Source organism: Staurois parvus, unplaced genomic scaffold (genome assembly GCF_062004578.1).
Source record: "Staurois parvus isolate SC_StPar_1 unplaced genomic scaffold, SC_StPar_1.0 ptg001098l, whole genome shotgun sequence".
NCBI lineage: Eukaryota > Metazoa > Chordata > Amphibia > Anura > Ranidae > Staurois > Staurois parvus.
The window spans coordinates 422,540-449,855 of NW_028318894.1; the positions used below are offsets into that span (position 1 = coordinate 422,540).

General features: G+C 43.4%; 1 protein-coding gene and 1 pseudogene across 1 annotated transcript; both read left to right on the forward strand.

Moving 5' to 3' along the window:
* The window catches only part of LOC149440269 (uncharacterized), a 38,414-nt pseudogene extending 17,056 nt beyond the window's left edge, over nucleotides 1–21,358 (forward strand).
* Nucleotides 21,359–24,999: 3,641 nt separating this feature from the next.
* LOC149440270 (general transcription factor II-I repeat domain-containing protein 2A-like) lies at nucleotides 25,000–26,934 on the forward strand. The gene has a single exon (XM_089658833.1). It carries the CDS (start codon nucleotides 25,000–25,002, stop codon nucleotides 26,932–26,934), a length of 1,935 nt encoding a protein of 644 aa, XP_089514959.1.
* The last annotated feature ends 382 nt before the right edge of the window (nucleotides 26,935–27,316 follow it).

Below are 27,316 nucleotides of genomic sequence, written 5' to 3' on the forward strand. Positions count from 1 at the left end.
TATCCAAAAAGTATCCAAATCCTACTATACAACCAGCCTTGCAGGTGTGTCTGCCTTCACTGAATGTGCTTGCCGTTCCTCCGTGGATGCGTGATGACGTCACCGCCCCTCCCCTACGCGTTACGCTACAGGGACTCGTAGCTTCCTCTGGGGGATGTAGTTACATCCCCCAGAGGAAGCTACGAGTCCCTGTAGCGTAACGCGTAGGGGAGGGGCGGTGACGTCATCACGCATCCACGGAGGAACGGCAAGCACATTCAGTGAAGGCAGACACACCTGCAAGGCTGGTTGTATAGTAGGATTTGGATACTTTTTGGATACATTTGCACACAAAGCGCTACTTTTGTTTAGAGCATGTGAGTGGGAAACCAATAGCTTTAAATAAATAACTTTTATCCCGGATAAGACACTATGTCTCTGTTTCTCTCTTTATATGTATCGAGCATGGAGGAATAAGCAGCCAGTGGAGAAAGTTCTATTGAGGAGGCTGTGTTGGGGAGAGAGGAGAGAAGAAAGGAGGGAGAGGTTCACGGCTGTGAACACTGATCCATCATACATATTAGTTTGAACTTTAAATACCATCGCATCTCTGATGAACTGAATTGTCATTTCCATATATATTTTTTCTGGTTTATATGCACAATATATTTTTTCATTTTTTCACTTTGTATATATGAATTAATGGTGTTATCAATTATGATTTTTGGTTGATTTAATTATTGATATATTGAAGATACACGGAGTCATTTAATAACATTATTACAGAAAATTGGATTTGTATTATTATTGAGAGTTGTATACATTGGAGCGCGGTACAGTATTGTAATTTATGTGATACTTATCGATCACCCGAAGCGCATCAAGTGGCGGTCAGACTGAGAGCACACCTCCCACTCCCACAGCGCAATTTGTGTGATCCTGACCACCCGAAGTGTTTGTGGTGACCAGGACTTCCCTGGACCGCCCACTCGCACAGCGTAATTTATGTGGTTCTCATCACCCACTGTGTTTGGCAGGCCACACCGCACAATGATGAAAGTGGCTTTTCTCTCCCTGCACACAGTAGCTAACACAAGTCAAAACAAAAAGAGGGGTTCTTGGATGTTACTTAGGGGTCACTGGTTGGGCAGAAACCTGCTAACTGACCTTTAGGAAATTTGTGTAAAGAAAAAACTTTCCTAATACACACAGAAAAACCCTTTTTCAACCTGAAAAACTGTTAAAAAGGACAAAGTGGATCCTTATGAAAAACACGGGACGTTTCACAGTAAAACAATTACACAGAGGTAAACCGAAAAACTGCGCCAAAAGTAACCTTGTTGCTGACGCAAAAATCACTCCTATCAGCACCGCTAAACGATCCACGTTATACACGCAATCTTTACTGCAACCACCTAGAACCGTTTACACAAAAAGTCTGCTGGACGTGAAACACGCGACACAGCAGCTTAAAACAAACCCGCTTTACAATAAGGAACTACTTTTAACAGGAAAAACACAAGAAAAACATAATCACTATACAAGAAATCTATGTGCAAAAACCCAGACTTCACCGCGCTCATTAAATGTGGAACACGTGAAGGGAAAACTCGCTTAATACACTTTAAATTGGCTGGCAATACGCAAATTTAAAGCTAAAAGCAAACAAATGAAACTGTAAAAAATTTGGATTAAAAACACAATATGGGTCAAATGCATATAGGAAACTTCATGCACATTGCATAGAGATTACTGCACATTTGGTAGCCAACAAAATGGCCACCAAACAAAAGGAGTCCATGTGGTTTAGTCAAGAAAATGACCCCCCACAGAGGAGCACATGGCAGATACTAGAATGACCCCCCACAGAGGAGCACATGGCAGATACTAGAATGACCCCCCACAGGGAAACACACGGCAGACTCTAGCCTCAAAATTGCCTCTTACATAAAACAGACTTTTAGACAGAACATACACTGGACAATTACACAACAATATGAAGTACACATACAACACAATTTGGGCACAATCACAGAACGGACATAAAACACCAACATATCACACTAACATGCACATGTAACAGAAAGGACCCCCTGCTGCATGCTTGCTGGGAGCAGTAGTACCACAAAACATTGTACGGACTACATACACACAGATCTTACAACAGTTAACAATTAACCTAAGCCTTTCAGCACTGTAATAATTACCTCACGTGGAGGGGGGTAGAGCAATCACCACAGTACCTACAGCCCACAAATACTTACCTAACACTATGCAACAACTTTTACCCACTAAAACATATACCCGTTTAATTTTTGGTTGGAAGATTTTTAAACTTGACCAAATCCAGCCAACCAAACCCACCCCCCCTGCTGCTCTCAGCAGAGACAAACCCTCGTCTTTTCACCCACAAATCAAGAGTTTAGGACAAAAAACGAGGTCCTTGTTAAGCGGTATTTCTTGTTAGCTAACAGAGAGCGAAATCAGCCACACGAACACGCAAAAAGCGATCCTCTTAATGGCAGAGAGACCTGAAATGTGCCGGCATACTTTTTGCTAGTTCATGATGGCCATTCCCCCCTCGTTCTAGGTTAGCTACGCAAGAATACGCGTTAGTATCCACCAGGCTCGCCAAACTGTCTTGGAAATTCGCTTTAACGAATTTCTCCTTACCGTGAGTACTCGCAGTTGGATGCGCAGAAATCCCCCATAAAGCTGTGCGAATCTCGCTTACCACGACTGCAGCCAAACTACACGATTCCTGCCCATCCAAATACTTTGGTTCTGTTGAATTTGTGGGTGATTGGAGCTCCGTTACCCTAGAATGATCACACGACACTCTAAGGCTGGTTGCAATCCACATAAGGGCCGGCTTTAGGCTCAGCTCTCTGTTTTTATTAAGAATACACACATGCCCCCCACATGAATAAAGTCAATCCCTCCCACCGAACAATACAATGGGGATTGCCTATACAGAGGATATACATTCCAATTGGAGCATAGCCTTTGCTATTATCTATCACTGGTCCTCCCCCATGAACCTTCTGAGGTCAGCAGACTTCCTCCCCTTCCCCCCTATGAGCCATCTGAGGTCATATTTCCTGTCCTACTAGCTTCTATTGGTATGTAAAATTCTCTACACAAGCACTCCCTAAAAATATCAGTCTGTACCTGGATGGGCCCGATACGATCTTTATTAAAACACATCCATCCCAGATACAGTTCAGATTAGTAATGGGTTGTAAGATATGCATAAGCCTACACGTGGAGTTCACACCGCTTGCGCATTGCGTTATGAAGCCCATGTGGTACCATGCTGCTGATATGTGGATACAGGCCCACGGTCTACTGACAGCAGCATTCGCATGGAATGCCGTGGTGGTATACACGCCGGTCTATAAGCGCAGATCTGCCATCTCATCCACTACCAAGCTGAGTACTGTAATACATACATTGTACATGCGCATGGCCCAATTGCAGCCTTCAGAGCTTTAATTAAGCCACACGAGAGACATATGAATAACACGAATACATGACACATTTAAAGTTCGACCAACAATACAAAATTTCCATGACAATACATCCTTCACCAAACTAAAACAGTTCCATTAAACTTCTAATATATCTGCAAAAACCTAACTTAATACTTAAAATGGCGTACATCAACACAATGGAGGTTCTCTAGATCCTTTCAATCCCCTCTTAGATCATGAACATGATCTCAATTCTTTACCTCATTCATCTTTTTGTACATAGCCAGATAACCTTCATTTGTATTTTGCGGCTTGGTAGCTCTAGCAATGCAATATAATAAGCATTTAAAACATAGATATAAAAATAAAACAAAAAACAATATCATGACTATTCTTACAGCAATACCTTTCATCTATGAAAAGACGGAACCAAATCCTGATCCTAGCCAATCAAAAGGAGTCCATCCATCTTTTCCTATAGCTCTAGCTTCTTCCATTAAACCATCTACCTGTTCCCTGTGTTGCTTTATTATTTCATAATAATCTGGAACAGTCATTGTGGTATTATATATCCAAGTACAACATTCAGAATCCTCTGTCATCTCACACAGACCTGTCAGAGCAGCACTCATGCTTTCAATAGCTAATTCTTGCATCTCCACCTGTTCTCTAATAGTTCTGGTCTCGGTATTTAGCAACCCCATGTCCTTAGAGTTCCTCTCCAGTATATCATCAATAATGTTTGTGTAATTATTTATTTTGTTCATGAGTGTTATTCCCCATCCCGTGTAGGTAGGGAACCATGACCAAACCTTATCACCTGTAGAGAATAGATCTACCTTTTCTTGTTTGGTTTCCCTTCTCTGTCTCAGAGTTAGTTGGTGTTTTGGGTATGTACTGGCTTTTACCTGGTGTTCCTTCTGGTCTATAGCTGCCGTGATTGGCACTAATTGGGCTACATAGCACCAGCCCTGGACATTACTCGGTATCCAAGGGTAACAGATCTTACCACAACAGATATAGGTATTGTTTCCCAAGGAAATTGGAATTTTTTGTATTGCAGAGTGAAATTCAGGGGTGACAATAAGTGTAAAATAAAAAAGAAGTTTTCCAAACATAGTTTTCCCCACATTGTCTTGTATCCCTTCTAAACTTTCATTCAGGGCTCTACCATTTACTTGCCAGAGTTTCACAGAAGAAGTTCCATCCCTCCTTCCAGGATCAGATATATTTAATATGGACTGAGAGCACATTCCCTTTCCCTTGTGGGAAGTATTCCCCAGTCTAAAACACCAATCGGGGAGTTGAGTGACTCCCAGAGTTGGAAAAGATATGGCAGCATTAGAAGTAATATTGGTCAAACCAATACTTACATTCCCTGTTATTAACAAAAATATTTTGACTGGAGCGGCCAGAAGAGGAATTTCCTATGTGCTCGGATGTAACTTACTACAGATCCAACATTTATCAGAAGCTGACTTTTGAGCATAAGCAGATTTAAACTGCATCATCAACATTTTCCTCAAAAAGGATTGTTCTCTTCAAAACTTCTTTTTGACTTTCTTTCACTTTTGGTTATCTGGGTCTCATTTAAATCTAGTCCTTGACCACAATTACCTTTTATTAGGCCCAAGTCCTCAGGGTGATAAATACAGTTAGTTATGATCCATACTGGCAGGAAAAAGAGCAGTCAGTGTGCCCAATAGGACCCAGATCTTCAAAGCACCATGAGGGGCAGTAAGGAATGTCATCTTCAGGGTCTTTTTCACTTACTTCACCCGCTCTTCAAGGATTTTTCTCTCATTCTTCACCTCCTTTTTCCATCTCGTGTTTCTCAGGTGTTTGGTTCACCTTCTTCACTCGACTAGCATGGATCCAGGACTGGGAATTCTCCACCAGAACAGCCGTTCTGGTAACCACTATCACCATAGTAGGCTTTAGCGAGTTGGCAGACCACTACGACATCTCCCACTTGGAAAGGGTGTGTTGGTACCTGAAAAGATAAAGGAGAGGTGCGAACAACATTTCTTTCAATCTGATCTAAAGTCTGAATCAATTTTCTCACATACTCTTGTTGTACCAGGTTAAGGTCCCCTCTTTCTAACGTAAGTGGCTGTCTAGCCCAAGGAGTGGGGAACGGTCTTCCCATTAATATTTCAAAAGGAGATAACCCTGTAGTCTTATTAGGTGTCATTCTTACCTCTGCTAGAATTGCAGGTAACATCTTCTTCCAGTGGGTATAGGTTCCTCCAGTGGCCTTCCTCAACTTATCCTTAATTGTCCTGTTCATCCTTTCTACTATACCCCAACTTTGAGGATGATAGGGAATATGACATTTCCAATCTAAGTACTTTTACCAGGTCTTGGCATACCTTGGCCACAAAGGCTGGTCCGTTATCAGAATTTATCTGCAGCGGACATCCCCATCTGGGTATTATCTCCTGTGTAAGAATTCTGACTACAGTCTGAGCGTCTTCTTTATTAGTGACAAATGCTTCCACCCATCTGCTGAACATATCCACCATTACCAACACAAACTCTTGCCTCTGTCCTGTTTTTGGCATGTGGGTAAAATCTATTTGTAAATGGGTGAAAGGTGTAGTTGGGTACACTAGATGCTGGTGTTGTGATTTCTTTGGGTTCTGTGGATTGTTCCTTATACATGTAATGCACCTAGAAACATATTCTTTCACCAACCTAGATAAACCTGTAATGTAAAAATCCTGCAATAATGTTTCACATGTCGTTTTCCATCCTCTATGTCCTAGACCGTGGTACTGTGCAATGAACAATGGGGCACTTGACATGGGAATGCATGGTTTCCCCTCTAAGCACACTAGACCAGAAGCTGGATCTAGTTGTGCTCCAGAACCATTCCAGTCTGCTAGATCGACTTCTGTAGCAAATGTTTGTAAATCTGCATACATCTGGTCATGTGGGGTGGTTGTGACGCCTGAAGTGAGCATAGACATCTGTTCACTGGCCACCTGTTGTAATGCGGCTTCCTTTGCTACCTTATCTGCTAATGCATTTCCTTTGGCAATATGATCTCTGCGATTTGTATGTGTCCTGCAATGAAGAATGGCTAATGTTTTTGGTAACTGTATGGCTTTGAGTAGATCAGATATCAAGGAAGAGTGAGATATGGTTTTACCATCAGCAGCAATGAATCCTCTTCTCTCCCAAATGACTCCAACATCGTGTACAGCACCATGGGCATACTTGGAGTCTGTGTAAATGGTGACATCCTGTCCTGCAAATAATTGACATGCTCTTGTAAGGGCAATCAGTTGGGCTGCTTGGGCTGACTGATATGGGATTGGCTTTGCCTCGAGTATTTTGTCAGGAAGTTGCACAATGGCATCTCCTGCATGGTAAGTATTATCATTTGGCCTAGAGCATGAGCCATCTACAAACACATCTGGGGCCCCATCAAGAGCCACAGCTGACATGTGGGGCCTAGGGGAAGTGTCTTGCTGTATGTGGGTTATACAATTGTGTTCTGGTGCCACTTCATCCTGTTCCCCCTTTAGCCCCAATAGGGCATTCAAAATTGGAGCAGGACCTGAATTTACTGAAGAATATTTAATAATCAAGTTGGGATCAGATAGAAGAATCACTTCATATCCGCTCAACCTTTGTGCTGACATGTGTTGAGTGTGTATGTTTTTCAGTAGTAAGGACACTTGATGTGTGGTGTGTAGGGTAGTTTCATGTCCCAATGTGAAAGAAATAGCCATCTCCACCACCATTACGCAGAATGCAAAAACTCAGACAAGCAGGCATGCCCTGAACTTGAGTTGGCACTACTTTGGAAAAAAAGCTACCGGGCGGAGCTTGCCTCCATGTTCCTGAGCCAGGACCCCCGCCATGGTTGTACAATTTTCCCCCGCATACAGATGAAACATTTTCTTATAGTCAGGTAGTCCAAGACCAGGGGCCGTTACCATAGCATTCTTCAGGTACACAAAGGCATCAACCATTTCATTTGACCATGTGAGAATGTCAGGTGATTCTGAAAGTGTGGCAGACCTCAGAGTGTGATCATAGAATGAACAATCAGGTATCCATTGGCGGCAGTAACCAATCATACCAAGAAAAGTTAGCATGTCCTTTTTTGTTTGTGGGCGGGGCAGACCCACGAGAGCCGCAGCTCTTTTGTGACTGACATTCCTCTCACCATGACTTAGAGTAAAACCAAGGGATTCAACCTGTTTTTGGCACCATTGCAGTTTCTTTTTAGATGCTTTGTGACCATTCCCTGACAACCATTCTAACAGAGACCAACTATCCTCCTGACTGGCCGCCTGACTTGGACTTCAAATCAATAGGTCCCACATATTGTAGGAGGACCGAACCATTGGGAGGGGTCCAGGACCTCAGTATGGTCTGGAGGGCCAGTGAGTAGACTGCAGGAGAGTCTAAAAAACCCTGGGGCATTCTACACCAGGTCATCTGGCGGTTTCGGAATGTAAATGCAAATAGCGCCCTCGTCTGGTGGTCCACAGGAACCGAAAAAAATGCATTTGTTAAATCAATCACTGTAAAATATTCTGCATCGGACGGAATGGAGGTTAGGAGTGATGGTACATCAGACACTATTGGGGCTATTGGAACCACCAAATTATTTATGGCCCTCAGATCTTGTACAAACCTGTAAGAGCCATCCGGCTTCTTAACAGGATTGATAGGTGTGTTGTAAGGAGAAACCGTTTCTTCTAAAATACCTGTCTCTAAAAATCTTTCTACTAGAGGAGCAATCCCTTCCTCCTTCTCTGGCAACAATTTGTATTGCCTCTGTTTGTAGGGCAATGCCCCTTTCTTGAGTGTGACTGTGTACGGTGTACATGAAATTAATCCTACATCCATAGAATTTGTGGCCCAAACTGGATGTGTTTCAGGAGGGGGTGTAATGTGTGAGGGATGACTCTCATCATTGAAATAGGTGGGTATAATGGGTACTTTGGAGGATCTGGCAACAATACCTCCTTCTGATGTTACTCTCAGAGAAATCCCTAAAATTCCCATAAGATCTCTTCCCAACAAATTTACAGGGCAATGATTCTGAAACTGTGACAAGTGATGGCCTCATCCCATGTGAGTCTTGAGGGTTTTTGTTAGTATCCCATTTATTCCCATAGAAGGTTCAGCATTTGTAGTTTGCCCATGATACATTTCCTCACTCAGACTGCTGCATGTCACGCCTGAGTCAATTAAAAATGGAACTTCAGCCCCCCCTACTTGTAAAGAAATGAGGGGCTGCTGCCTGTATGATGAAGAAACCAAGGGAAATGCCGGGACACCACCTTCCGGGCATCCCTATTGTCTCTGGTTCTGCTGTGGCCCCCACTGAATTGGATATTTAATATCTTGGGGTTGTGCCTGTGGTGTTTGGGGGGTGGTGGTGGCATTAGGTGGTTGGTATCTCTGTTTGTGCTGTTGTGGCTGTCCCTGGGAGGAGGAAGGTTCATATGGACAGTTATATCTCCAGTGATCCTGTCCTCCACAGTTAAAACATCCAGTACTTCCGGGGATTTGGTGAGGTTCAGAGTTACTTCTTCCCCTGCCAAATCCTCCTTTTCCTCTACCTCTATACCATCCTCTTCCTCTTTGTCCTTGCCCTTGATTTCCCTGTTGGGGGTCACTTTGGAAATTACTACTATTAACCTTCTCTTTTCTTACAATATCTAAACATCCCGCTGCCTCCTTCTTGTGAAGGGAGGTCTGAAACTCAACAACAGTTTTAGTTGCCCAGTCAGAGACCTGCTGCTTCACGGCTAATCCTGCTTCTGGCTTAAGACCTGTTATGTCTGAATCATCAATGGACTTAACTCTCCAGTTAGAGCCAGTCCTGCTTCTTGTGTCCAGACATCCTTCAACCTTTTCCAGAATTCTAATACAGTTTCTCCTGCCTTCTGTTTACATGCTGTAGCAATAGGGAGGGAAGCCTTATTCTTGAAAACCCTTTTTAGTTCTGTGTCAAGCTCCCCCCACATAGTTTCTCTCCCTTCTGTGGTGTTTAGTTTATAGGCAGTAGCCTGTGTATTACTTGGTTCTATGTGACTAATGCTTTTTACATTTATCCAATCCCAAGCTGGATTATTTCCCAGAATACCATCAATGATCAATCTCATATCTTCCTGCGTGTAATTTCTTCCCAAACATGCCTTTAAATAAGCAAGTGTACCTCCAGGAGATACTGTAGGCTTGGGACAATGTTTAACAATCTTACTAATATCTTCTAATTCTATGGGGTTTTTTAGAATTAGTTCTCCTGCTGTGAGAAAAGGTAGTGTCAATATAGCCAACTCCTTTCCTCCTACGGCCCCCTCATCTTCTCTTTTTCCCTCTTGTTTCTTATCCATGGATCTAAGCTGCATTCTAAATTCCTCCACATCTCTGCCCTTTCTATGACTGGTGTCACTTCTTCTCCACTGACCATCTTTTTTCTGTAATTTTATTATATTTACCTGTCCCTGTTATTCGTATTCCAACTCTCCTTCGTCGTCATTGTCTGGTGATTTAATATTAACTAGCTGCCGACCGCAGATAGCTGAATGACGGCTACACTGCGGCCGGCCAGTTCTGAGTGGACGTCATATGACGTCCTCCCAGAACGCGCTCTCCTGCGCGCCCCAGGGGGCGCGCACCCGGCGATCTCCGTGATCACTGTGTCCTACGGACACAGCTGATTACGTGATGTGGTAAAAGGCCAATCACAGCGGCCTTTTACCACGTGATCAGCGGTGTCCAATGACACGCTGATCAGAGGGAAATGCAGGTGCCGGTTCTCGGCTGCACTTTCCTCACGCTGTCAGATCGTGAGGAAAGTACTGCCGAGAACCGGCAGTTGTCAGAGCAGGGATCAGCACCGATCATCAGGGCACTGATGATCAGTGCCCTGATGATCGGTGCCCAGCAGTGCCACCCGCAAGTTCCGCCCACCTGTGCCCCGCAGTGCGCCCACTAGCTCCGCCCACCTGTGCCCAGCAGTGCACCCACCTGTGTCCAGCAGTGCACCCACCTGTGCCCAGCAGTGCACCCACCTGTGCCACTCTGCAGTACCACCTACCTGTGCCCAGAAGTGCCACCTTCCTGTGCCCAGCAGTGCCACCCACCTGTGCCCACCCACCTGTGCCCACCAGTGCCACCCACCTGTGCCCACCCACCAGTGCTGCCCACCAGTGCAGCCCAGCAGTGCTGCCAGTCAGTGCTGCCAGTCAGTGCCCAGGGGTTGTGCCAGTCAGTGCTGCCAGTCAGTGCCCAGCAGTGATGCCAGTCAGTGCCGTCTATCAGTACCCATCATCAGTGTCACATATCAGTGCCGCCTATCAGTGCTGCATATTAGTGCCGCCTATCCGTGACACCTCATTAGTGCTGTCTATCAGTGCCGCCTATCCGTGCCACCTCATTAGTACTGCCTATCAGTGCCCTTTAGTGCTGCCTATCAGTGCCCATCAGTGCTGCCTATCAGTGCCCATCAGTGCCGCCTATCAGTGCCCATCAGTGCTGCCTCATCAACGCACATCAGTGAAGGAGAAAAAATACCTGTTTGAAAAATTTTATAATAGAAACAAAGAAACTTTTTTTTTTTTTCAAATTTTTTGCACTTTTTTTATTTATAGCGCAAAAAGTAAAGCGCCCAGTGGTGATTAAATACCACCAAAAGAAAGCTCTATTTGTGAGAAAAAAATGATCAAAATTTCATATGGGTACAATGTTGCATGACCGCGCAATTGTCAATCAAAGTGCGGCAGCGCTGACAGCTGAAAATTGGCCTGGTAAGGAAGGGGGTATAAGTGCCTGGTAGGCAAGTGGTTAATGATCTGTTTGGGTCAAGTGGAGGGGCCTGGCTGTATTGGCCATAGATCCGGGACGGGAAGTGGCGCAGGGGCAGGGGTGGAAGGGGCATTAGGCTGGGGAGTAGTCATCCCCAAACTGATCAAAAAATCATCATCAGCAGTATTTTTAAGACTGCTTAATGAAGGATATATATTATACGGAGGGGGTGGGGTTGGTGTCTGAACGGTTTTCAGTCCAATCTTGGGTCTGCATGTTTTTTCAGATTGATGCTTTTCCTGGCATATTTTTAATGTATCCAATTTCATCTTCCTCTTTTGTGTTAAAGAGAAGATCAAATTGAACTTTCCCTTGCTATTATCAACCCAGTATGGAGACCATTTTAACCAGTTTTCTCCCCCTTTCTTCATATAAACTTGGTCCCATTGTGGGTCCCCCTCATACCAAGGAAAGGCTTGTTTGTCCCCCAAACATAATCCCTTAACCATGTCTGTATGAAAAGGATCATTTGCCCCCTTTCTTGGGAATGGGTCTGTACTTCCCATAGCTTCTGTCCAGCCTGCCATACAATCCACCCAGGGATTTATTAAATAATAGTCCGTTCCACAAACTCTAGCAACATAATCCTTACAATTTTCTCCCTCTTCCAGGGGACCTGGTGGGTAACTACCTCCTTGACCCATATTTAGACAGTGGATAAGATTATCTTACTTTATAATCTTATTTTGTTCCACACAACAAATTATCTTCTACTTCTACACAATAGAAAGAAAAAGCAAAAGACAGATAAACCAGAATCTGCTCCACAGACTTATTAACCTTTTGATAACTTCCCAAAAGTTATCTCTTCACTGTTCTACCAAAAAACAGTGTGTTCTACCAGAGAACAATTTCTTTTATGTTCTACCAAAGAACAATCTGTTTTACCAAAAACACTCTTTTTATAGTGCACTATTTTGTAACTCTACCAAAGAGTTAAGTCTGCTTACCAAAAGCAGCTACAGGTTATCACGGGTCTATATAGACAATACAGAATGATTCAAGACCTTCCCTCAACACAGGGCAAGAAAGAGCTTTTAATCATAAAAGAAAAAAGGTTTACTTACCAAGTGAGGTGGGTGGTCATCCCGGGCCGAGCCCCCAGCTGAAAGGAATGATTTTCTTTATCCCCTCAGAGACCCCCAGTATGTGGAGAGATTTCTGGTTTATCAGCAAAATTCTGGGAACACCCCTTGAACACGTAAATATCAGCAGCCTTTGTTCAGAGATGTTCAAAGTTTATTAGACATTACTAAGATTATATAGGATACAGATAATAATAAGGGAGGGGGGAGCGAGTTCTAAAACTGTAACTTGTAAGTTTCCATCATGAGCTGACTACATGAAACATGACATATACATTTCTTGGTATAAACTGTTTTTGCTAGCTTAGCCGGGCGAAGAAAGTTTCAGGGTCGTGTTATCTTTTGTTGATACATCCTTCAGCAAACTAAAACAGTTCCATTAAACTTCTAATATATCAGCAAAAAGCTAACTTAATACTTAAAATGGCGTACATCAACACAATGGAGGTTCTCTAGATCCTTTCAACTGAAACCTTTAAATACAACAAGGGAGTGAATAAGGTTCAGGAGGGCAGGATTTTCAACATGAAACCAAAATGAAGAACACGAGGACATGACCTCCAACTAACTGGAGGAAAGTTCACAACTAATCTCAGAAAGTATTATTTTACTGAAAGAGTAGTTGATGCCGGGAATAAACTTCCAGTAGAGGTATTGAGCCAGTGACAAATCACAGAGATCATCACAATAGTACACAATGAATGGCTATGAATGAAAGCTATTCATTGTGTACAACTGTCATGTGATCACTGTGATTGGTCACAGCAATCACATGGTACTGAGCAGGCCTGGTACAATGATCTGTCATCTGGTGGACACAGCAGGTGACATATCAAGATACAGCAGAGCCACTAGACTTGGAGGACTTCATATGATGTCCACCCAGGATGCGAGATATCCCGCTCAGCTGTCATTCTTCTATAGGCCTGGTGGGAAGCAATTCATTACAGGGGACACTGTACAGGTTCTATATGTAGTCTGGGGGTCCCTGTGGAGGTCCATGTGTGGACATTTCTACCTATGATAAATGACAGGCTAAACCCACCTGGAGACTTTCTCCACACCTGGAGTGTGCTGAGTTCTTGGAGAACGTCTACACAGTGTTTCCAGATTGGCTTTATCACCCCAACGAGCTCGCTCCAGTTCATGGATGTCATCATTATGTTTGGAGGATCTCACCAGTCAGGAGCCTTTCCTGTCATCCTACATGTTCCCTTCTGAGGATTGTTCTATCCTTCCAAACAAATGTATGAAATCATGGATGAGTCCTCCTTCTATGTGATCTAGAAGATCTTCAATCACAATGTCTTTATGGATGAAGTGGATGGCCCAGTTTATATATTATTTATTGCTTTACAGCTTTATTCCCTCCAGGATTCATTCTTTATGTATAGAACCATTCAAGGAAGTGTTCTTACTGTGAGAGATCTCCACCACCATTCCTCTGTGACCATCACATCCTTGTCATTTATGTCTAACATCCTCATTATGAGTGGATTGATATATATTCTTATGCTTTAGGATGTATTTTTGCATTTTTTTACCCAAAAAGATCTGTTTTGGAGGTCTCTGTTTTATTATGTATACCTTTATTTTATCTTGTGTTCTGTGTCTTTAAAAAAATATTTTAATACAGATAGAAAAATCTTAAACAGTTGGTTGCATAAGAGTTAGGTTTATTGTTTCTTACGTTTTTTAGTTCTTTTTGATCTTCCCTGGTATCTCTGTAAGGTAGATACAATGCAGGAATGGTTATTAGGGGACACTTCTCAGGGCTGCAGTTCCTCTGAACTCCACAAGATGGTGATCTCATTTCTCTCCAGACAGGACTTCTCTATGGGATACAGACAGGAAGTGATGTCAGGTACAGACAGGAAGTGATGTCAGGTATAGAAAAAAAGTTCCATGTGGTACGAAGTACAATGGAGACATTGCTGGAAGTGGCAGCAGAGGAGGTAATAAGATGTTATTTCCTATTTACACCCAATAACCCCCATCCTCTTCCTCCATAGTCATGTCTATCCTCTTCCTCCATAGTCACTGTGACGTCTTTTATCTCCAGCAGATGATGATACACACATATATAGTGTGGGAACCCAGATGAACCCCTTCAGGGGGAGGAGTTGATGATAATATATTTGCTCCCAAAGCTGGCCTACATGGTTCAGTTTTATCGTTCAGCCAGCGGGATGACCATAAAAACTGAAGCAATTCCCCCATCCACACATTGGAGGTGGATGGGGGAATCCTCCCCGCTGCACTCTTGTATTCTGACAATGGGGGGACTCTCAGAATACACAGATCAGCACTGATGCTATTGGCTGCAGCCGCTGGGGGAGTGGCTTTTATCCGGCAGTGGCCACACATGGATGGAAATGTGAGCGATCCCTGCTGAACCAGCTGAGTTTCCATGGATCTATGGTCACCTTCAGTGACTTCCTCCCCTCCCCCTCATCTCCTTCATGATGGAAGTCATGCTGAGATCATCTCCCATTGGCTGAGCAATATTCTCATTTGTCTCTCAGCTCCTTCTTGCTATTCCTCGTCCTGCCTGTTGTTTCCTTGGATTGATTTTCTGTGTAGTGACCCCGGCTTGGTCTCTTGGATGCGCTCATCTGTTGCTTGCCCTGACCTTTCTCCTGATTCCTGGATCTCCTCCTCATCTCTCCTCCATATCTCTCCTCCATATCCTCTTACACAGCTTTTCTCCACACCTGCAGTGACCCTGGGGGGAGGAAACTTGGCACCAGCACGCCGCCAAATCCATCCCCACCATTAGGGGCTCTGGAGACAATTGTCTGCTATTTACACTCCGTTCCTCCGCACGTCACCTGATCACATGACAGCTTACTTCCACAGATTCCGGACAGATTTCAGGATGGAAAAGATCAAAGGTCACTCTTCAGTTTAGGAGAGGTAGGACGTACCCAGGAACAAGGATTTGGTTTGCATGGAAGCCTCATATAGAGGACCCCTCAAATCTCCCCATCCAAATGTCCCTCCATCCAGAGTCTATATGTCCTATGACATCACACTGACCTCACAGCTCCTCCTCCCAATGTCCCTCCATCCAGAGTCAGAGAATCCTATGACATCACACTGACCTCACAGCTTCTCCTCCCAATGTCCCTCCATCCAGAGTCAGAGAATCCTATGACATCACACTGACCTCACAGCTCCAACTCCCAATGTTCCTCCATGCAGAGTCAGAGAATCCTGTGACATCACACTGACCTCACAGCTCCCCCTCCCAATGTCCCTCCATCTGATTTTTTCTGATGCTCTTAGGATGTGGGGGTCCCTTGGTATCCTCACATGTAAAGTGGGACTGTTGGTCCTGCGTTGTATGTAATGACATCAGAATGCTGCAACAAGCCTATACCCTGCGTAGTGTGGGGGTCCTGTGGGGGGGAATTATACCTCAGCCTGAAGTGGGGCTTTAATAAAATGGAGACCTGAATGGAGAGGTGAGGAGGATTCTGGGAATATCATTTGATGTGACTATTTGTGTTCAGATGTAGAGTTTTCCTCCTGTGAAGTCTGGAGATCATATGACATCACATTGCCTCCACCTCCCTCCCTGATAGAAGAGAGAAAGAAGAAGAAGATTCTAGAAGTCACCAGAGAGATCACTGAGCTGCTGACAGGAGAGGTGAGCGGTGCCGGGAATTCTGGGACATTCTCCAGTAACAGACAAGGGATGTGTCTGGATGGTGACTGTATCATTGTGTGTGTCAGGTTCCTATAAGGTGTCAGGGTGTCACTGTCTATTTCTCCATGGAGGAGTGGGAGTATTTAGAAGGACACAAGGATCTCTACAAGGACGTCATGATGGACAATCAGCCGCCCCTCACATCACCGGGTAAGAGGAGACTTTATTGTAAAGGAGAGAGCAGTACGGAGGATCCACCTAGATCCCCCATCATCTGATAAACACATAGAAACAATGGATTCAGTCAGTGTGTGTGTTTCCTACAGATGGATCCAGTCATGGGAACCCACCAGAGAGATGTCCCCGTCCTCTGTATTCCCGGGATTCCACACAGGAAGGTCACACCATCCCTCCCCATCATCAGGTAGATGATGACAATTATTGGTAGTTGTGATTTATACACAGCATGTTTGTTACAATGAATGTTTTATTATATCTTTCAGAGTGGAATCCTCGGGGATGATAATATTGATGTTAAAGAAGAGTATAAAGAGGAGGATGAGGAGTATGGAGTGATGGAGGAGTTTTCAGAAGGACACAAGGATATGATGGAGCCACCTAATACCAGGAACCCACCAGAGAGATGTCCCCGTCCTCTGTATTCCCGGGATTCCACACAGGAAGGTCACACCATCCCTCACTATTACAAGGTTGGTGGGATGGAGCATCTAGAACATGGACTTGTAAAGATGATGTGTGGATTGTTTATGTGACCTTATATTTTACAGATGATATTTTCTCTCATTTCCTTGATTTAGAGTGGAGATCCAATCGATATAGAATTTGAGGTGAAAGCAGAAGAAGAAGAGGCGTATGTGAGGGATGATCAGCAGTCTATGGAGGAGGATGGAATAACGGGGACATTTATAGAGGAGGACACTCCTACAGAGATCAGCACAGGTGGGTCATGAACACTAAATCCATTCCTCCACCCATACTGCTCACTGATTGGTCCAGAGTAGGGCGGGGACTGGGTGATATCAGCCTGTAATCCCCTGGTCACTTTCCTGAGCTGTGTTCCCCGTCCTGTATTCCTGGATTTCTCTCGGATAATCTTCCTTCTCTGTGCTGCAGACACAATTTATGTATCTACAACAAAAAATATAGAAAAAAGCGCCAATCTATGTGTCAAAGAAAAATATATAAGCCTTGTGTATAAAGCAGCAACACCCCACCAAAATTATAAATAATAAATTCTGCAAATTTAAACAATATATCATATAGGCATGCGCTAGAAAAATATATACAACACCAAATAATTAAGTGTCCATAATAAACTGTGAAAGTCCAAAAAAATCAATTTGAAATTCCAATGTGAACTGTGAATGATCCACCACCAAATGAATTAAATAAACTCACCAGAGCTCAATGCTGATCAGATTATAGACCAGCACTTGTGCTCTGGGAGCGATGAATGCAACGATTTCCAAATATTAGATGAAGTAAGTAATCAAATCCTGATGATCAATAATGGCAGTCGGCATAAAGAACAGCATATCTCTATCAGAAGCAATACTCTGCAGCCAAAAGGTCTTATATCTCTCCTTTCCAATCCATCTCTCCATAATGTATAGGGTGCACTCGGGGACAAAGAAAGAAATATAATGGTGGAATACGTTTCATAAAAAGTATATATTTAATAGACTCTCCAATACACTCACAAGAAAGATGTCCAGACAGACACCAGCTTAAACAGCGATCCACAGCAACTGAGGAACGAGGATCTCCGCTCACCGCGGATCACCTCCAACACACAATAGGAACAGAACGTCCTGACGTCAGCATCGAGTAGTCCACGCCCAACGCGTTTCGTCACCACAACGTCATCAAGGGGCGGTATTGATCATCAGGATTTGATTACTTACTTCATCTAATATTTGGAAATCGTTGCATTCATCGCTCCCAGAGCACAAGTGCTGGTCTATAATCTGATCAGCATTGAGCTCTGGTGAGTTTATTTAATTCATTTGGTGGTGGATCATTCACAGTTCACATTGGATTTTCAAATTGATTTTTTTGGACTCTCACAGTTTAATATGGACACTTAATTATTTGGTGTTGTATATATTTTTCTAGCGCATGCCTATATGAAATATTGTTTTAATTTATGTATCTAGACTGGATTTCTGGAGATTCTGGGGTTCAGCTGGCAGCAAAATCTTCATTTCACCATAGACATTACTAGACCTAGGCACCTGGGGTGTGTCTTGGATCTTCTTTTTCATGACCGCGTCTAGTAAGATCTCTGACAGAACAATTCTCCCAGGGTTCCTTGCTCTGTGGTCTGCTGGCTGTGCCGGGTGGAGGGATATGTCTGTAGTGTCTCAGACCCAAGTCACTGAGTGCAGTCTCAGGAGATGGGAGGCAGCGGTGTGGGATCTCTGCAACTTGTCTACAGTAAACATTTAATCTTCCACTGATTACTGAATACAAATATTATGAGTCCTGACCCTTACACTGTATAATTTATATTGTACATTACATACTCCTGACCCCTGCACTATATACTCCATGTTGTACATTACATACTCCTGACCCCTGCACTATATACTCTATGTTGTACATTACATCCTCCTGACCCCTGCACTATATACTCTATGTTGTACATTACATACTCCTGACCCCTGCACTATATACTCTATGTTGCACATTACATACTCCTGACCCCTGCACTATATACTCTATGTTGCACATTACATCCTCCTGACCCCTGCACTATATACTCCATGTTGTACATTACATCCTCCTGACCCCTGCACTATATACTCTATGTTGCACATTACATACTCCTGACCCCTGCACTATATACTCTATGTTGTACATTACATACTCCTGACCCCTGCACTATATACTCTGTGTTGTACATTACATACTCCTGACCCCCGCACTATATACTCTATGTTGTACATTACATACTCCTGACCCCTGCACTATATACTCTGTTGTACATTACATACTCCTGACCCCTGCACTATATACTCTATGTTGTACATTACATCCTCCTGACCCCTGCACTATATACTCTATGCTGTACATTACATACTCCTGACCCCTGCACTATATACTCTATGTTGTACATTACATACTCATGACCCCTGCACTATATACTCTATGTTGTACATTACATACTCCTGACCCCTGCGCTATATATTCTATGTTGTACATTACATACTCCTGACTTCTGCTCTCCCCCCACTGCTATATATACACATAATATGGATTGTCTTTTGTTCCCCCCATTTCCTCCCACCTGGACATTTTATATCGAATGATGTGATTGGAGCACAGACTTTTACATGGTGATAATAATGTGATAACATCCTCCAACTTTGGACCCTTAAACAGAAAGCGATAATGAGGGAGGAGTCAATACCCCAATGATGGTGGTCTTCAGGATCAGTCCAGTCTTCATCTTGGTTGTTCTCCCCCCATCCTCACTCTCTGACCTCTGGTGGGGCTCAGCCCCGCTGTTCTTCATGACTAAATCATGGAGTACATAAGGAAGTGCAGTACTTCTTGTGTTGGGAAGATGGCGATGAGTGATAGAGGGGGTGGGGACCCTCGTCCTATAATCCCCTCATCACTGTCCCTCCTATAAAAGACAGTTCTGGTTGTTTCCTCACTCTCTGACAAAGGTCCATGAATAAAGAAATGACCTGGTAGGAGATCAGAGGAGCCATTTCCTAGTTCCCTTGAGGGTGGAATTGTAAGCTCCTCAGAGACCAAGCTGCCTGATGTGGGCAGAGTCCTGGTTTGGGGGAACCAATCAGCTCCTGTCTAGTAATCCTCTTTGTCTTTGTATTTTAGTCCATGGCCGGGAGATGAGGAAAACCTCCGAGGATTGTCTCACTTTGTCTCCAGACTGGAAAGTAGAAGATGAGGACATCACACAGTATAGTCCAGGAGAAAACCCGGCTCCCTCCAATGTCCATCCGGCACCACCCAGTGTAGATGGACCATCGGATTCCTTGTATCCTGAGGAACCTCAGACTGTGCGGGACCGGGCCGGCCTTCCAACAGGGAAGAGGTTCTCCTGTCCTGAGTGCGGGAAGGGTTTTTCATTGAAGTCCAGTCTTTACAGACATCATAGATCTCACACAGGGGAGAAGTCATATTCCTGTCCTGAGTGCGGGAAATGTTTTTCAAGGAAGTCTGATCTTTACAGACATCAAAGATCTCACACAGGGGAAAAGCCGTATTCCTGTCCTGAGTGTGGGAAATGTTTTTCACATAATTCCAGTCTTCAAACACATCAGAGATCTCACACGGGGGAGAAGCCGTACTCCTGTCCTGAGTGTGGGAAATGTTTTTCAGAGATGTCCAATCTTCATAAACATCAGAGATCTCATACGGGGGAGAAGCCGTATTCCTGTCCAGAGTGCGGGCAATGTTTTTCACAGAAGTCCCATCTTTACACACATCAAAGATCTCACACAGGTGAGAAGCCGTATTCCTGTCCTGAGTGTGGGAAAAGTTTTTCAGAGAAGACCAGTCTTTACACACATCAAAGATCCCACACAGGTGAGAAGCCGTATTCCTGTCCTGAGTGTGGAAAATGTTTTTCAGATAAGTCCAGTCTTCACAGACATAAGAGATGTCACACGAGGGAAAAGCCATTTTCCTGTCCTGAGTGTGGGAAATGTTTTTCACAGAAGTGCCATCTTTACACACATCAAAGATCTCACAAGGGAGAGAAGCCGTATTCTTGTCCTGAGTGTGGGAAATGTTTTTCAGTGAAGTCCAGTCTTTACACACATCAAAGATCTCACATGGGGGAGAAGCCACTTTCCTGTCCTGAGTGTGGAAAGTGTTTTTCAGATAAGTCCAATCTTTACAGACATCAGAGATCTCACACAGGGGAGAAGCCGTATTCTTGTCTTGAGTGCGGGAAATGTTTTTCAGTGAAGTCCAATCTTTACACACATCAGAGATCTCACACAGGAGAGAAGCCATATTCTTGTCCTGAGTGTGGGAAATGTTTTTCACAGAAGTCCCATGTTTACATACATCAAAGATCTCATACGGGGGAGAAGCTACTTTCCTGTCCTAAGTGAGGGAAATGTTCCTCACTGAAGTCCTGTCTTCCTGTACATCAGGGATTATAACAGGGTAGACAGATCAGACAGGGGTCAGTACTTATTGGGGGGTGGAATGGGAAAAGATGGAAGAGGGCTATGGCAGATGATAAGAAGGTTCCCATGTTACAAATAACCAGTGGAATTGGTACCATTTGTATGAAAATAAAAAATACACAAAATCCGTGTAAACAAGGTGTCGGTGAATGAAAGTGTTCCCCAATGCCAGAAGTCTGCCCAGCACAATAGGTGAGTTGGAAGGTTTGGTGCATGAAGAGAACTAGGATTGAATTGGTATTGCTGAATCTTGGCTTCATTCCTCACATGACTGGGCCATTCATATTCCTGGCTAGGTTCTCTTTCGGAGAGACGGGGGAAATAGGAAAGGTGGTGGTGTCTGTCTCTATGTGAGAAGTGATCTCAGAGTGAGTGTGAAAGAGGACCTAGTTGATGGAGAGTGTAATGAGGCTGAAGTATTATGGGTGGAACCAGGGGTGGACTGACAACTCCTGGGGCCCCTGGGCAATAGGGGATCATGGGGCCACTTTGTCCTTGCCCAAACTCAAAATAGCTAATGAAAAAAGGTACCAGGGGCATCTCGTGGGTCCCCCTACTTACCCCGGGCCCTCGGGCAGTACACGAGTTTCCAAATAGTCAGTCTGTCCCTGGGTGGAACTGCACATGGGGGGCGTACTACAAAGGTCATCATTGTATTTTGTTATAGGCCTCCCAGTGTTAATGAGGAGGTGGAGACTCCGCTCCTCGCAAAGATGGAAAGGGCTGGGACAGTGATAATAATGGGGGATGGGAACTACCTGGAAATTGACTGGAGTAATGGTACTACAGGAACAGTTAAAAGACAGGAATGTGTAAACCTACTACAGGACAATTCTATGGTCCAGTTCATAGAAGCCCCAACTAGGAATAATGCTCTGCTGGACCTGGTCATCTCCAAACATGCAGAGCTTATTACGAATGTCCATAGAAAAGAACATCTGGGTAGCAGTGACCATAACATGATTTCATTTATTGTTAGCTGTAAACAGCGAGCACATACGGGAAAAATAAAAATGCTGAATTTTAAGAGCTAATTTTTAAAGGCTGAGATCTGCTTTCCAAGACTTAGACTGGGAGGGAATATTGGCATCGATGAACACAACACAGAAATGGGAGTTCTTCAAAAAGACTGTATGTGACCACACTGCAAAATATATTCCCATGGGCAACAAGTATAAAAGGCTACAAATCCAACCTATGTGGCTTACGGCCAAAGTTACAAAAGCGATAGATAATAAGAAAAGAGCTTTTATTAAATATCACAATGAAGGAACGCGATCATCGTTTACACATTACACAGAATATTATTTACATGTTTCCCTCTGTACAATGCACATCCTCTGCCATTGAAGTGTTACATTTGTTGGAATGGGATTGTGGATCCATCAATATGATTTCCGGGGTCAAGAATGGCTACATTTGATGTCTTCTTATCAGGCAGACTTTTCCCAGAAGGAACAAACTGAAACAGAAACGTATTCGCTGTTTTTGAGGTTGGGAAAGCTCTTGGAAAAGAAATCGGCACTTTTTTGTCATATTAAAACATTCGATAAGTATGCCCGAGAAAAGATCAACCCACTTGGGTGGAGGATCCAGATCTTTCCCAACATTGAAAAAATAAGTGAGGAATTCAAGAGGGAACGGGAGGAAAGCCTACAATCATGCTCACAGCAAAAGATGTCCATATTGGCTCCGGAATATAATAAACAGATGTTATCATTGGAGAAGGATATTGGAGGTGCAGAGAGATTGTTATCTGCATTCACAACACATTCGTTGTATTCTGATTTGGAGAGGAAACTTAGGGAAGGCCTAGCAGATTTGTACAAACTCATATCAACGAAAAAAGAGAATACATTTTGGTGAGATAAAATAGTGTTTTTGGAAGGGAAAGCATAAAGGTGGACGATCCCTCAGTACATGAACCTCCAGAGGAGGCGCTATCACCACTCTACACAGGACACCTTAGAACATGAACCTCCAGAGGAGGCGCTATCACCACACTACACAGGACACCTTAGAACATGAACCTCCAGAGGAGGCGCTATCACCACACTACACAGGACACCTTAGAACCTGAACCTCCAGAGGAGGCGCTATCACCACACTACACAGGACACCTTAGAACATGAACCTCCAGAGGAGGCGCTATCACCACACTACACAGGACACCTTAGAACCTGAACCTCCAGAGGAGGCGCTATCACCACACTACACAGGACACCTTAGAACATGAACCTCCAGAGGAGGCGCTATCACCACACTACACAGGACACCTTAGAACCTGAACCTCCAGAGGAGGCGCTATCACCACACTACACAGGACACCTTAGAACCTGAACCTCCAGAGGAGGCGCTATCACCACTCTACACAGGACACCTTAGAACAGTGGTCGGCAAGCCGCGGCTCGCGAGCCACATGCGGCTCTTTACACACTTTAATGCGGCTCTTCTGTGTGCCGGGCGCCCGCTCCCCTCCCTCCTCTCGGGCGGTCGCCCCAAAAGTCAGGACTCTGCAGCTAGCCTCTGTCAGTGTGCGCCCTGTGTGCAGCCCCGGCGGCCGGCTCTACACAGCTCCAGTCGGGTCATGTGGTATAGGGGGGGCGTGACTTTCTGTGTAGCGCTGCGGCGGCGAGGCAGCATCCTCTCTCTGTCTGCCGCCCTCAGAAGAAGACTGTGCCTCCCAAATCAGCAGCGTGTCATCCAGTAGGTGTAGCAATGGCCTGGCCTGCCTGCCTCTGGGGACTCAATTTCTGTGACAGAAAAAGGAAGGGTTGGGGGGGAATGGAGGGGGGGAGGGGATGAATATGAACTATATGCCTCTGGAACTTGGAAATGAGAGATGTGGGCAGGGCCAGGGAGAGACAAATGAAAGGGGTGACTGATGGCCATCATGGGAGGGGAGGTGGTGATTATGAATTAAGTGTGCCTAACTATGGAAATGAGACATGTGAACAGGGCAGGGTAAAAAGAAAGGCGTGATGGCCATCATGGGGGGGGGGGGAAATGTGACATGAGGGGGGAGAAATGTGACACGAGGGGGAGAAATGTGACACGAGGGGCAGAAATGTGACACGAGGGGGAGAAATGTGACACGAGGGGCAGAAATGTGACACGAGGGGAGAAGTGTGACATGGAGGGGCAGAAATGTGACATTGTGGGATTGACATAAAAAGGGTTGATGTGAAAAGGGGGGTGTGGACATAAAATTGCGGAATATCGTAATCTAGGAGCCAACAAAATAAGTTAGTGGCCAGGTTCTGAGGTCAATATATAACAGTACCAGTGAGGACTATTTGAGTGTGTTTTCACATACTTTTATATGTACTTTTTTAGTTGTATCTTGATTTTTATTTCATTTTATGTTGTCATTTTTTACTTTTATTCAACTTGACTGCAGAGCCAGTGCAATGTGTGCATGCCTGTTTTATTACTTTTACTTCTTGCCTACTGTTTGGGTGTATCCATCAAGGTGGAGAACCCTGCTTAAAATATCCATGATGAGCCCCACTCATTTTATAATACTATTTACACACACATAAGATGCCATATATGCGTCATCCACAGATAAATACCAGTGCGTCATCCACAGATAAATACCAGTGCGTCATCCACAGATAAATACCAGTGCGTCATCCACAGATAAATAACAGTGCGTCATCCACAGATAAATAACAGTGCGTCATCCAATATTACTTCTTTTATGTGATTAAGGATGCCGGTTTGGTGTTGGTGGCTTTATTTTAAAATGAAACATTTTTATAGGTGCCCTGTTTGACATGGCTACAAAGAAAAAACAACGAAAAACGGAAGACGAAAACCGTGAATTTAAAGTGGAATGGACCGAGACTTTCGCGTTTCAGAACGTAAATGGCTTTCCGACCTGTCTTATTTGTAAAGAAAAATTGGCGCATAACAAAAAATCTAATTTGGAGAGACACTTTAAAACAAAACACTTGTCCTTTAGTAATAAATATCCTGTTGGTGATGCAAGGAAGAAAGCAGTTGAGGAACTTCTGAAGAGTCAAGAAAAATCAAGTTCTGCGTTTAATCAGCGGGTGCAGTCTTCCAACTATGTTAATTTTGCAAGTTTTGCGGTTAGTCAAGAGATTGCTAAGAGAGGCAAACCATATACAGATGGCGAATACATAAAACGTTGTTTTATAAGTGCATCAGAAGAGTTATTCAGGGATTTTAAGAACAAAGAAGAAATTCTAAAAAAAATTAAAGAGTTGCCATTGTCTGCTAAAACAGTGAAGGATAGAACAGCCAAAATGTCTTCCAATATAACCAACCAACAAGTTGATGATCTTAAAGTGGTTTCAGCTTTATCAATAGCAGTTGACGAGTCTTGTGACTTAAATGATACAGCTCAAGTTTCACTTTTTGTAAGATTTATGTCAGCTACAGGTCCCAAAGAAGAACTTTTAGGATTATTGCCACTGAAAGGTCAAACACGTGGAGAGGATATAGCAAATGCTGTAATTGGTTGCATTGAAAAATATCATATTCCACTTGATAAAATCGTCTCAATTGCAACAGACGGGGCAAAAAGTATGACCGGCGTAAGAAATGGATTTGTTGCTATCATGAAAGAAAAAATGAGTCACAAGATACTTACATACCATTGCATCATAAATCAAGAAGCACTTTGTGCGCAGACATTTCCAGAAGAAATGTGCAAAGTTATGGAATTGGTGACTAAGATGATCAACTCCATTGTAGCTAAAGCTCTTCATCATCGCCAATTTAAAGAATTTTTAGTTGAAATTGAGAGTGAGTACGCAGATCTTCTGCTGCATAACAAGGTACGTTGGTTATCAAGAGGAAACGTTTTGAAAAGTTTTGCTTCCTTATTATCAGAAATCAAAGCATTTTTCCTCGAGAAGGGTGTTCACTATCCAGAATTAACAAACGATCAGTGGACCCAAAAACTGTATTTCATGGTGGATGTTACTTCCCATCTAAATCAGCTTAATCATAAACTACAGGGGAAAGGAAACACAATTTTTTCGATGTTAGAAGAAGTTATTTCGTTTGAAAACAAATTATCTGTTTTTGCTCAAGATTTTGACAGAGAAACTTTGATTCACTTTCCAAGCCTGTTGAAACATCGCCAAGAAAATAATTCTGATATTGACATTACCTATTTTAAAACAGCACTTTTAAATATGAGGGAAGCTTTTCTCAAGAGGTTTCAGGAATTCAGAAACAGCAAAGCGACGTTGGCCTTTGTTAAAAAACCTCTGGATGCCACTGTAACGGAATTAAATTTTTCTCCCTTTAATATTGACATTGGCAACTTTGAAATGCAATTGCTGGATTTAAAAAACAAAGAACTGTGGAGCTCGAAATTTGAACATCTTTGTGCTGATTTAGAAAGAGTGGAGAAAAACAAATGTGAACTTAGTTCACAGAACAAGTGGTCTGCTTTGAAAGACCTGGAGAAGGAAGATATGTTGATTTTTAACACCTGGAATAGTATTCCTGACTCATATAATCAACTAAAAAAGCTAGCGTTTGCTGTTCTTTCCTTGTTCGGGTCTACATATTTATGCGAACAATCATTTTCAAGCATGAACCTTATCAAGAGTAAATCGAGAAATCGTCTCATCGATGAGAACCTGGAATCGTGCCTAAAATTAAAAACAACAACATACAAACCTGACTTACTCAAACTATCCAAGGAAATGCAAGGCCAATGTTCACATTAGTGGTTGTGACTTTGTCAGTCATTGTCAGGATGTCATTTTCTCTACATTGTAAGGCAAATTTTACGGAATTTAACGTTATCGATAAATAATATCGTTCTAAAGTTTTTGTTTTATTAGTTGTGTTATTTGTATCCTCCCAACCTATGTGGATACTTGCATGCAGAATATTCTCAATAAAAACTTATTGAAACTAAAAACAGTGTACCATCCTATGTATTTTCAGTTTTAAAAATGTGGCTCTCAAAATAAATTTCAATCGTGGTTTTGGCGAGATTTGGCTCAGTTGAAAAAAAAGGTTGCCCACCACTGCCTTAGAACATGAACCTCCAGAGGAGGCGCTATCACCACACTGCACAGGACACCTGAGAACATGAACCTCCAG

What these genes read in the sequence shown, in the direction of transcription:
- LOC149440270 (XM_089658833.1), top strand. Translation starts at nt 25,000, where the DNA reads ATGGCTACAAAGAAAAAACAACGAAAAACGGAAGACGAAAACCGTGAA.